Source organism: Poeciliopsis prolifica, unplaced genomic scaffold, assembly GCF_027474105.1.
Source record: "Poeciliopsis prolifica strain line A6 unplaced genomic scaffold, Auburn_PproV2 SCAFFOLD020, whole genome shotgun sequence".
Lineage (NCBI taxonomy): Eukaryota > Metazoa > Chordata > Actinopteri > Cyprinodontiformes > Poeciliidae > Poeciliopsis > Poeciliopsis prolifica.
The window spans coordinates 2,896,808-2,909,816 of NW_026562395.1; the positions used below are offsets into that span (position 1 = coordinate 2,896,808).

General features: G+C 42.7%; 1 protein-coding gene across 4 annotated transcripts in view; it reads right to left on the reverse strand.

The window, feature by feature from the left end:
• Positions 1–263: 263 nt before the first annotated feature.
• Positions 264–13,009, reverse strand: part of LOC129368984 (bromo adjacent homology domain-containing 1 protein-like) — a 48,289-nt gene continuing 35,543 nt past the window's right edge. For 3 of the 4 annotated variants that reach the window (XM_055044202.1, XM_055044200.1, XM_055044201.1), the window contains exons 2-7: positions 9,531–11,297; positions 6,198–6,553; positions 5,947–6,106; positions 5,366–5,445; positions 4,679–4,770; positions 264–4,549 (exon numbers count right to left, since the gene is read on the reverse strand). In XM_055044202.1, coding sequence (XP_054900177.1) covers positions 4,360–4,549; positions 4,679–4,770; positions 5,366–5,445; positions 5,947–6,106; positions 6,198–6,553; positions 9,531–11,277 — 2,625 coding nt within the window. In that variant the 5' untranslated portion in view covers positions 11,278–11,297 and the 3' untranslated portion in view covers positions 264–4,359. The remainder of the gene's footprint in view (positions 4,550–4,678; positions 4,771–5,365; positions 5,446–5,946; positions 6,107–6,197; positions 6,554–9,530; positions 11,298–13,009) is intronic. The other variant, XM_055044203.1, reaches the window with a different exon arrangement.

Consider the following 13,009-nt stretch of genomic DNA (forward strand, 5'->3'; position numbering starts at 1 on the left):
ACAGCTGATTGGAGGGAAACTTACCCACTTCCTGTTGATATTCATGCTGTGACCTTTGCCTCCCTCTTCCGTCTACGTCCACAGTCATGTTCCGATAATCACAAATAGCACGTTTGATTTTTCAAATAAAAGTAAACTGAATAAACTAAAAGAAGGTACCGTTTCATCCGATCTGACAAATTGACTGTTGGTTAAACAACAAGCAACATGCGACAATAAAACAAGCAAACAAACAAAAAAAAAAAAACAACTCAGAGTCATCGTTTTCACAAAGGACTTAAATTTTATAAATATTCTCTCAACATTACATTAAATCAGTTGGGATGATATAGTCTTTAAAATAAAATAAAATTAAAAAAATCCAAGAGATCTTCAGAGAGCATGACAAAGTGACAGTGATCTGATACACGTAACTCTTTCTACTCCAAAAATATCTAAACTGTATATCCCACATTTTCAAAATATATCAAAATATATGCCAACAATAAGCATCAATACAGGCCACAGAGAAAGCTGAATCTCACAGGTTGGTCGGGTGCTTTTTGTCTGATGGGAGTGAACACGCACACAGAAGCGCACGCACGCCCAAACACACACACACACACGCGGCAGCGAAGGTCACTCAGTGTTTCACATCATAGTTCGCTGAAACTTCTTATTCCTGAGTGCTTGCCCAACCTTGTTTTCATGGAAATAAGGACACAACTGTCTCCATGCAAAAAGCCTGTGGCTGATTAGGTTACTGAATGACAGCAGGCTATCTAAGTCCATGCGTTTTGCAAGGCTGGCCAGCACTTGGGGAGGGGAGCACATGGCTGTCTGAGCTTTCCTCGGCTGCTTCTGGCCGGCGAACAGATAAGGGACGTTGGTGTGACAGCATCTGTAATCTTGCATTGGCTGACCTCTAGGGGGCAAAAAGACATCTTTATGATTCATGATTAAGCTAGCATTAGCTTCAATGCTAATTTTGACATTAATGCAAAAGCCTACTTGCTGAATGGACTGAGTTAATGCTAGCCATCCAGCTAGTGAAAGCCAACATGATAATATTGTCATCTATGCTAATGTCAACATCTATGCCGATCCACCAGTTAACCTGAACAAGACAGAAAGGGATGCTCCTTGTAGAGTTTTAAGGGCAACCGTTTTGAAATACTGTCAGTCTACATCCAATAATACTTTACATCTTTCGCAAGTGACATCTGACCTTTTGCACCAGGGTTTCTGGTTTCAGCTTAGGACCTCGGAGGAACCTCCCGTCCCCTGTTGCCCTGTCAATGAAAGCTCAGGTGACCCTTCTCCCAAACTGCACGCCTCAAGGGATCGTTCAGAATCAATGCAGAGCGCGTTTGTTGAAGGTCGCAAGATATGAACTGCTCCTCACATTTGCAGAACCTCGGTTAGAAAAAGTCCCGAACTGTCCCGTTAAGGTCGGTCCGGTTTCTGTTCGGCCATTCGGGAGCCGAACGGAGGTCCTCCAGAGCGAAGGTGCTTTGGGTGAAAATTGCTCTGGTCTCAACAAAGCTAACCTACGGTTACGTTTCTGCTATTAAACCTCATTAAGCTTGTAAGATTACAAATAAACAAAAAAACTGCTTTTCTGTCCTGAAGCACAAATACACAAAATCTACATAATTAGTCCCAAATAACTTAAAACTGACATCTTAATATATTCAATTGTTTTCTCCATTTAAATATACTTTAAATATAATCATTACAGATCTTGCAAGGGAAAAAAATAATAATTTCTACACTGTGCATTGGCTGTCTGCTTGTTTAAAGATGCTTCCTGGGGTTCAGATATGTTCTCCTTATATTTCTCTTTCGTTTGGTCAAACATCGACTCTAGACCGACCTGATAGCTACTGGAAAAAGAAAAGAAAAGCGTATACTTTGTTAAGATTTCTTAAGTTCATTCTTCAAAAATAGTAATTCTAAAAAATATATTGCATGTGCCATCTTAGCAAATCGACATAATAAAATATTCTTTAGGAGGAGGAGAAATTGTGAAGTAAGGAGAATATATAGACTTATATATTTTTTTCCTTTTTGAAGACTCCAGTGGGGAAAAGAAGGAAACGTAGGGTTTGATTTAGTTTTGAGTCAGGATTGATGCGCTTCAAATAGAGGAGGAGGGGAGATACAAATGGCTTCAGAGAGTGGGGGATCTTTTACAGCTGCAACTCAAACGTCGCAGGGGTGGAGGCAATGAGAGGGCGCGTGGTTTGTGATCGGCGAAAGCTTCACCTGAAAGCATGGAACACCCCTTCAGTCCAGTCACACACCGATCACAGTGCTACGATTGCCTGCACAGCAAGCCAGGACTGAATCCCGAAGCCTTCTGCACATCTAGTCACATTAACAGTGTGAATACATACATAAATACATACCGAGTATTTATAGGATTATATGTGAGGGGAAAACGAAAAAGGAATGACTCTAGATCCATACTGATTTCATCCAGTACAAAGAGCGTCAAGTTACCATGGCAGACGTGTTGGTCGACTTGTCTCTGGTCGTCAAAACGAACAGTTTGCACAAACTGTAATGTCTCCTTCGCAATAAACAAGGCAACACCCAAACAAATGCGCTACAGTAAGCCCCGCCGTTCACGTCCCGCCAATGTCTCAGCAGCTCCGATACGAAACAAAGAGGCGATCGTGTGTTTTCATGAGGGATTGGTTTTAGTGCAACAAAACATGGGGACGAGCGCCGACGACGAGGCGGAGATTTGGGGCGTTCAAATTTGCGCCCCGTCCTCTGGTTTCTCCTGGACAGGCTGCAGGAATCAGGAATCAGGCGACGTGAAAACTGTCCTAAACGTGGAGACTGGAAAGGAACAGAAATACAGTACAGTGCAAAAGTGTTGGCAAATTTTACGTCTCGTCACAACCACAAATTCAAATGTGCTTAACGTTGATTTTAAGTGGAAGACCAACACGCAGTGGTGCCAAATTAGTCAAATTTATCTTACAACCGAAATCTCAAAAGCTGACAATTTGCATTCACTGCCCTGCAACAAATTGCTTTCAGAACATGTCTGGCTGAACTGAAAGTTACCCGATCCACAAATGAAGGAAAGAAGGAAAAGTCACAAAAAAAACCCTAAACATTAGCAAACATCAAGGAGTAAATGCTGCCGTTAAGATTAATTTAAAACAAAGCTTTTTGGCTTGTTTCTAAAACACTTTGTGTCGTGAAACACTAACTCTGCCCCGTATTCACTGTTGAAATATTTAATCTGATTTTAGTTCATAAAGAACTAAATTTCCATGACAGCTATTCTGATTTATGTGCGACTTTGTGTTGGTCTAACACAAAAAAACAGCATGAAATACATTCAAATTCATGGTTGTAACACAGGAACATTCTAAAGGGGAATAAATACTTTTGCAATGTTTCTGCTTCCTGGTCTCTTATATGACGTGCATAAAATCAAAACATCGGTCGTCATTTGCAGCCATGTGCAGTCGAGTTTTTTAATCCACTGACTGGGATTTTTTTTCTCACCATATAAGTAAAAACCGTAAGTTTTTTACTTATATGGTGAAAACATATGGTTAACATATGGTTATCAGGGTATTGTAATACACTGATAGTACCGTGTATTATCAGGAATACACGGTGATCTTTGCCGATCAGTTGCTTAATGTGAAACGGTTTAAAAAAACCCCAACAACAACAACATAAAAAAAATAAAATGCTCCACTTCATCTAAAGCTACTTTCTTGCTGGGTTTGATTACCTAAAAGCCTCCTAAATGTCACTATATTTAACCTCAGTGATAACACTCAACACACAAACACACACACACACACGCACGATGTGCAGAGTCAAATCAGGGGAAAAAGGATGACACTCTCCATTAGCTGCTCTTTCACCCATGCTTGTCGAGCGGCGTTAACGCGGAGCTGACAGGGCCGGCCCCGTGTTTCCCTGGAAGCAGCGGAGCGGCGTGCCGGACCGTTGCTGCGCCGGCGGCTCTCAAACGGAACAAACATGATTGTTGCGCTGACGTGCTTCGGGCGGGGTGAGGGGGGGACGCGGTTCTGACCGCCGCGGCGCTCGGCGTTTCTGGCAGGGAAGGCGAGGTGGGGAAAAATCTGAACAGATGGATGGAGTTTAGCTCTCTGACTGAGCTGAGATTCCCCACGACATTCTAACTTCTTGGTATGTAACTAAAGGGATCTGTGCTTCATAATGTGTACATGCAATTCCCCCCGCCCCCCCACTACCTCCCCAGTCTCCCCGCTTTTCACACTGATCGCTAACAGGGGTGGAGGTCTTCAGTTCTTCAGCTGCCCCTCCTCTGTGAAGGCGGATAATTGCGACGGGGGAGAGACGGGGGAGGCTCTCGCTCTACTGCACGTTCTTCAAGATGCGTCCGTATCGGAAGTCGTAGACGTGCCGGCAGAGGTACACCAGCTCGGGGTCGACGTCTGTGGGCACGCAGCGGTGGGAGGGAGGGGCGAAGTCAGGCCGGAAGGGCACCATTCTGGCCCTGCCAGGCGGGGCGCCTTCGGCACGCCGCTTCACCAAGGCACAAAATCTGCAAATGAAACAGTGAGACGAAGCGGCGTGAAAGGAAATCTGTCTCAGGAAAGTGACGCCGAGATTCGACGTGGAACAAATGACTCGTCAGAGTGATTTTTTTCTCTTTCTTTTTTTTTTAACTCACCGACAGTACTGGGCTAGAGGGAGAACGTAGCATCTGTCTTCTATGCAGGCCACACTATTTTCATCCTGATGCCGAGAGGCGAAAATCTCATTCTGAAACCAACAGTGGGTGTACAGCGTCACATCACCACAAGTGTTTTTTGTTTTTTTTTAAATGCTGTGCCCAGAAAGATAACACAAGAAACGGCAACACTTTGCAGCAGTGAGCATAAAGGAAACTACAACTGTTCATGAGAGATTTGTTGGGTGTCTTTGTTTTACCATGATAGAAAAAAAAAACACTCTAGTGCCACTGACTTTCACTGGAAACATTTTCAGAGAGTGAAACCGTTCCTCTCCTTGTTCTAGGGTTTCGGCAAGGCTGAGGTCGAACAGATACCATTGTTTTTTTGTTTTTTTTGTGGCAGTGTGGTTAAGCTGAGGAACCAAACAGTCTCAGGGCTGCAGAGGCAAAGATAATGAAGTCTCTGGCAACAGCCACTGTCCACACTATTGTGTGTAAACAACGTTCTCCTCCATATCGCTGCTACTGGTAAAATGTACATTGAAGCATTTGAAAAAACAATATGTACTGCATTAAGCTTGTCCCGTAACAATAGATGTATTTGAGGCACAGAACAGGTTGCACAGCCATCACCGTCCCACTGGGAGAAATTAATTCCTAGCTGCAGTCTGCCGAACGCCTCACCTCACAGTGTGCTCTGGGATCTCGGCCTCCCTGGGTGTGCTCAGGTCTGTAGTACCAGAAAAGGCTCATCATCAGCTCTCCTGAGGAAGACCAACACACATATATCGCCTGAACACACTCTGCCGTACATTCTCGCTCAGGACTGACTGAAACACTCGGTCATCTTCGCCTCTGTGCGTCAGATTTGTCTTGAAAATAGACGAACCTCTTTACAGATGTGACACAGTCAGCTGATCTAAATTGAGATATATGAATATTTAAATTTATTCGCTCTTTTTTTGGGGGGTTGTTTCAAGCTTTTTAGCTACACTTTTCAGTGTATGAGAGTAAATGAAGGGAATTTGGTGGACCAGGCATGTCTTCTGAATAGTGCAGGTGTGCTGGGATGAAGGATGTGGAGTTCAGAGTTCAACTGCATGAAAACGGGGTTCAGTTACTGGTTGTGTACGTTTATGTGAGTTGTTCTTTGTGACTCATGGCCTATATTCTTTTTTACCTGCTGCAGCGTCCTGACATTGTGATTCTGATTAGAACAAGTCTCTGCTGTTATTGTGCGATTTATGGATAACCTGACACCTTACCTGTTTTGGGGTCCTCCCACAATGCTGATATCTTGGCAACATACGGCAGGGACTTCTTCCTGGGACCGGATCGCAGCAATACGGTGTCTCGGACACGGATCACTTCGCCGTCCCTCTCGACTCCCTCGTAACACCTCCGCATTGCGGCCTCGTCTTCTCCCTGGCATTACAAATACGTAGAATTTACTGTACGACAGAGGAAGAATGTGCGAAGATTTACAAACTTTTCTCCCGAGACTCAAGCAACTTACCGCAACGAAGACCTCCCTGTCTGTGGGGATGCCAACAGGCCGCCAGCCGTTCGTCGCACGTCTGCGGCTGATCTTCTTCTGTTTGCCGCTGCCGAGGGTTGGCACCGGGGTTGTCTGTTTCGTCAGGAGCCGGGTGTGGCCCACAGAGGAGCCATTGGAGGCCTTTGTGCTCTGAGGGCATTCCTTAGCTAGCTTTAACATGGCCTGGGGCTGATCTCGGCCAGACAGAGGGGTCAGCAGGCGGCTTTTAGTCTGTGTGGAAGTGGCCACACCGGACAGCGGACACTGGGCGATCGGCATGGTGGAGGGAACCAGAAGGGAAGGGCTGTGGTCGCCCTCTGGGGTTGTGTAAGCCTCTGGAAAAACAGCATGGAAGCACAGATTTATCATTCATCCAAGTGCTTTTTAATTTCACCTCAAAGTTTTATAGTACAGACTTAGCTGGTCTTGTATAATTGTAATCCTAACTCAGACAATGTTAGCAACAATAACTAACAGATAAACCTTGAAATCCTCAACCATGTTGGATCTCGACTAGCTTGACTGAAACCATTTGTAGTACCATAGAAACTACTTTCCCTCTTTTTCCTACTTTTTCAATTCAATTGTTTGACTTTTGCATTTGCTCAGATTATTTGTTATAATTTTGTTCAATGAGCTGAAACCTTTAAGTCTGTGTGAAAGTGATAATTTCCCACATCTACCTGGCCAAGGTTTCCCCAAGAAAACCTGCCAAACCCGGTGGCCGGGCGCTAGGGCAGTCATTCATCCAGTGGCCTGTCGTGTTTTCAAGTTAAAAATGTTTAAAGTTGACAGTAAATCTGAAAATGTCACTTAATAATTATGTTATTGAAAGATTGGGAGATTAATACCTGAACACCAACTATAAAGAAATTAAAACATATTAAAAAAGACTTGCATAAATTAGTAATGCTAAGCATGGTGGGGCACAAGTAAAGCCTGGTGGCCCGCCAGGCTTGTAATACAGTCGGGGAAACCCTGCTGGACCTATGTGGGAACACAATTACCCTTATTGTTACATCATCATCATTTGTGATTAATTTGTTAGGTTGATTACTAACAGACTTTCAGATGAAAAGGTAGCACATATCTGACATGATATGTTCATAAACGTGACATAACATCTGTAATGAAGGTGAAGGAGTCATTCGGTAAATAATGACACTTTTAATGCAAAGTTGACCATTTTAATGGACTTTTAATACAAGTTTTAATGCAACGTTGTATCAATAGTGCCATTATTTGCTGGTTTAAACCAGGTTTAAAGTGACCTAGTCAAAGTCACTGCTGTAATAAACTTAAACAGGTGATTTATGCTTGAAATCTGTTCAATGTGACTGAACTGAAACAGTTCAGGACAAAATCCCACAAGTCATGTAAAATTCTCACTGCCAGTTATTGCCATTGTTAGGCTTATTTACTTATTTACTCGTCGACAAAAGAGTCAGATTGTTCAAGAATACTTTTCCCCTTAACTAATGGAATAATAATTAGAAACCTTGTTCTCGCATTTCAAATGTGATATTCTCTGAAACATTTAAGAGTAACAAAAAATCAAAACAAAGGTGGGAATCTTTCATCATACTACGTACATATTGACAAAATATTTTAAAATCACAGTGAATGATCTTCGGAGCTAATAAAGAATTTTGCTGCTAAAATCAGTTTTAAGAAGGCATTCACTTCTACTTTTTGACAAATAAAGCTGTTTTATGCATTTTCTTCTTTTATTTTTTATTCCTGAGCAGCTGAATTGGTCCAATCAATAAAACAAAGCAATGAGTTCTGACCCAAGCTCCGATAAAGACAACCTGCTGTCCAACATTATCAGCTAACAGGAGCACGGCCGTGAATTTGCTCAAGGCTCGACATTCTCCTTCCGACACAAACACAGACCGTTGAGAAAGCATCTACAAAAAGGCTGCTTTTGTTTTGAAGGGTGCTGAGATCGCATCGTGATTTACTCGGCTGAACAAAAAACCCCAACCTGACAGATTTAAAGAGAGCGTTTCATTACAAGATGTGGTGGAAAAAACGTGGAAGATTTTACTCCAAGACGGCAGACTTGTAACCGTTTTGGGCTCTTCCAGAATTAAAGATGGTTTAAGGCGGTCATCAACATTTCTTCCATCCGTTTAATTTAATTTTCACCTATTAAAGATTTCCTGTCAGATTATTTTGATGATGTAAAAAAACAAAAACAAACAAACAAAACACTAGAATTGGGTTCAAATTTATTGTAAGTCTGGAAATTAGACATACAACTTTGAACATATGCCCAACTATTCACTCTGCTCTTTTTTAAGTGGCTCGTTAACTTCTCCTCATTGACCACAACTAACAGCAGCTTTTCTTATTTTATGGTGAACAATGTGGTCATGGTCCGAGGCGGAGTAGACGAAAAACAAATAAGCTAAAAAGCTGCCAACGTTTAAAGAAAAACCTAGAAGGACTTTCAGGTTGTGGAACAAAAACACTTACTTCGTCTTATCATAGGTGAAAACAGAAAGCTAAAATCAAACACATAATAACAAAATTTTATCTTTTTATCATATCATACCTTTATTATACTTTTTCTAATTTTTTATGTTTTACTGTGATGCCTTTTTCTGGCACTTGACATATAATACAATAGTCCTAGAAAGACATGGAAATATGGACGTTAAAACTGGGGACCAAATTGGCCTTCCAAACTGTCAAGACCATAAACATGCAGACAAATTCGCTATAAAAGTCAATCTTTTATAGCGGCCATCACAAAGCGCTGAATTTTGTGAGCAGAGCTGAGACTGGCTCAGTGAGCTAGAGGGCCAACAATCAGACTCAGTCACAGCCGTTCTGTCAAGAGGACTGGGCCAGAATTTCAAAACATTTTTATTCAAGGCAACTGTAACGCATCTTAACTTCTAAATTTGAGAAAAGCTCAGTAAAAGTCTAATAAATTCTGGTCATTCTAATTGGACAAAGCAGGAAAAGTTTAGTTTGCTTTAATGTCACCAATTTCAGTTTTCTGGCCTAACTCTGATCTTTTAAAAGCTTGGCATGCTCATCCTGATTTTGCCTGAAAAGTGATTAAGTACAGCCACAAATCTGGCAACAGTATCTGTTAATCTGTTAACCTGGTGGATGGGTTTGTCAGTCAGGCTTTTGTCATTGCAGACTAAAAGGGGAAAGTGGCTGATTTCCCGATCTTTGAAGAGGCAGATAAGATTGGTGGACAAGATCGGTTTCACATTTAAGTATCGGCCGATCACCAACCACCCAAAACTAAGAAAATCCAAGTTGATTGATAGTTTTTTTTTTTTCATTCACCTGTCTTGATGCTGTGCGTACATCCGGTACATCCCGCACTAAAAGAACAACCGCTGCCCGTCACTGGAGGCAGCGCTCTGTAGCTGTAGCCACTGATCCCGCAGGCATCTCCGTAACAGGGGGAAGCCACAGAGTTGCAGTAAGCGGGGTGGCCTAAACCGGACGGGTGCGATACCTGACCCCCCAGGAGCTTGGATCCGGTAATGCGACTGGGGCACAAGCCGGTGGAGCTGAAGTTGAGAGGCCGTGTGGCCAGGGCTGCTGAAGTCTGTCCAGTGTGCGTTGGATGGGTGATGTGGACGTAGTAGCCGGGGAAGCAGTGGTCAGCAGTGCAGAGGCATGGGTGGGGGGTAAGGGCGAGTGCTCGGTGTGGGTGGGAATGTGTGAGAGATGGCGAGGTTACTAGGCACTCTGGCTTCAAGGGGGTCATGGCTGAGTTTAGAGGCTGGTCATCGGAGTCTCCGTACGGTTGCTGGCCGAGGAAGCAGGCCAAGCGGTGGCAGTACTCCACAGAACCCTCTGGGGGACAGCAGTAGTATGGGCTCAGTTCAGTTTCCAGTTGCTCCTCCTTCACCTGCTTTAGCGGGAAACCTAGCATGCTACGAGACTGATACCCTGGTTTGGTCAGGCGGTGGGTGCAGTTGCTCGTCTCCCACTCCACCTTGGGTTCAAAGTCCGCTTTTTTCTTGCAGGCTGAGCAACCACTGGGCGGCAGAGGGGGCTTCTTGCCTTTCTTTTGTAAGTGGTGCTTGTTTTGGAGTTTAACGCTGTGGTGCTGCTTTGGGGTGGAGGCCGCGGCAGGAGCCGTAGAGTTGGACGTAACCGTTGCAGTGGGTGCTGCCTTTACTCTCTGCTTACTGGTGACTGAGGAGCTTGTTAACTTCAGCAGGGCTGCAGCATTGAGTCCAGCTAGTCGTCTTGGTGCAGGTGCATTTAAACACTCCTGACTCATCCAGACTCTTTCATCGCCTCGGCTGGTTTTAGCCTTCTTGCTCGGCTTAGGACTTTGGAACAGTTCAACCTTGTTGGGCGGAGAGACTTTACTAATGTTCCCTCGTGAAGCTTTCGGACTTGCAGGCAAAGAACTTCTGGCTGGATCCACTCCGTCCAGAGGATCCTCCTGCCTCCTGGCCTGTTTGGTTACTGGTTGGGCGTCGGTGGGTCTTTCAAGCAGTAAACTATTCACTGCCTCAGCGTTGAGAGATGCCAGTCTGCGCTTGCGTGGCTGTAAGTCTCTCAGCTCAGAATAGTCAGCCAGACCTTTATGTTTTGATTTTAGTTTGGCTTTTGGTAGTGACTTTGCCTTCATTCTGTCTCTGGTTTTGTCCATTTGGGGTTTGGTTTTGGGCCCGTCTTTTCCTCCTTTGCCTTTAGACCTCCCCTTGTCATGTGAGCCTTCTTCCAATCGGGTAAGGAGAACATGGCAGCTGAGCTCCTCCTCTGGATTCCCACCCCGACCACGCAGCGGGTACAACTTTCGGACCCGTTTCTTGTCTCGCCTTTGGTCAAGCTGTCTGCTCTCGTCCGGCTTTTTTCTTCCTTCCCTCTTCTCATTCATCCTTTTGGGCTCTTGGTCTTTCTTTTGTCTTGTGACCACACTTATCTTCTTTGTCCTGCCGAAACGTAAGGTTCGCTCAGGCCAGTCGCCGCCCATAGTGCCACCATGAGGCCAGGTATGGCTGGTGTCCCACCAGTCAGAATTACTGTGGTTCTGCCTGAGGGAAGCGGTCTGCCTTGCGTGGGTCATCACATGTTTCTCCAAAGGGCCTAAAGAAAAGAAGCAGAGGTTAAGTTAAAACTTTTTGCACACACAACTGAACATTAGGCTTACATATCTTGAGAAGTTGCTTTGTTTTGTTAAAGAGAAGATAAAAAAGAGTTGAAGCAAGACAAAATAAGACCGGATGTACAATTTTTCGTAACAAATAACTTTCACCAATGGATCTCAGTGAACTAGTTAAAGTAGTTGTAATTGAAATACATTTCTCTTTTAACTTCATGCCACAATCATCAAAATAAAAAAATAAAAATTATTGAAATATATCATAGAACATCATCATGTTTAATGAGATATATAAGGGTTTAAATACAGATATTAATTGCTGGAATAAATGAAGTTTCAAAAGACTTTTTACTTTTTACAGTCCATCTGTTTTACTGTACTCCAAAATATACAAAGCGATAGGGGAAAAGATTTGTCCTCATTTTGTTGAAAGACATGGAAAACAAAAGCAAAACAAAGACCTTTCGTACAGTTTTATGTAAACGTCAGCAAATGACTGAGCGCTTGAAGAGGTTTAGTGAACTCCAGCTAATAAAATGTCTCTGATCCTGATTTGTATGCTTATGGTGCAAAATCTGACACACTCCCTTCTTATATTTATTTCGTTATCAGCCAGAATACACACACAGCATGTAAAGCAACAGCCTGTTAGGACCGGTTGTGTAGTCTCAAATGTTTCTTTTGATAAGTGACTGACCAAAAACAAAGAAAAGAAAAATTTTCCTCAATTTCTCTCAGTGGAGATAATTGAGACCAACAAACAAGCTGACTAAAAGAAAATTTAAATAGTTTCACATTTCTGGTGTCAACAATCAAAATAAATTACATCCACTAACAACTTACGAAAGATATATTTAAAAAAATACAGCTTCAATAACTAAGAAATGGATTTACGAGATAAATTATAAGAAACTTGTTGGAAAAGAGATAAATGACGCCCATTCATGAATCAATCCTTTAATATTAGGTAGAAAGTAAAGTGAAGTCATAAAGTGGAGGTTGTAACCAAATGGGATGCTGTAAGTTGTTACAAAAGCTGACATTGTTGGTAATCTAATTTAATCAATACCTTCATTTCCTTTTTCATTTCGTTTAACGGCATCGTTTGGGTTAGTGGGCTCACCTATTTCATTCATCTTTAAGGGATAGTTCGGATTTTTAAAGGGAGGCTCTGGGGAGTTGTTACCAGAACTGAAGAATCCAGTTGAAGACTGGTCAAATCTGCAAAATGTTGCTTTAGTCCCTGAAAATTTCGATTAATTTATTTTGCACAACACTGTGTTTATTCCGGTGGTCTGCATGCTTAACATGTTTCATTTTCAGCATGAGGATGAACACGATTTGACACACAGTGACGCACACTACATCAAAACAAAACCACAAAAAAAATAATAAAAAATCAATGAACTCCAGACTTCGGTAGTTTTATTTTCTAGATTTTGTGGAACAGGAGGTAAACCCCCAACCTCCCCAAAAAACACAAAACACTAAAGCTACTGCGCTTTTATAACAGATGAACTTTTTCCATAGCATTCATTTATTCATCTTTTTTTGTTTGCATTATAATGATTTTTGATTTAAACAGTAACCTACCCAATAAAGGATGGCTCCGCCGGAGCAAAACGCTTCTTTCACTGTTCGTATTGATTATGGACTGCTTTTGTTTAGGACTGAGTGTGAACTATTTTGCACACAA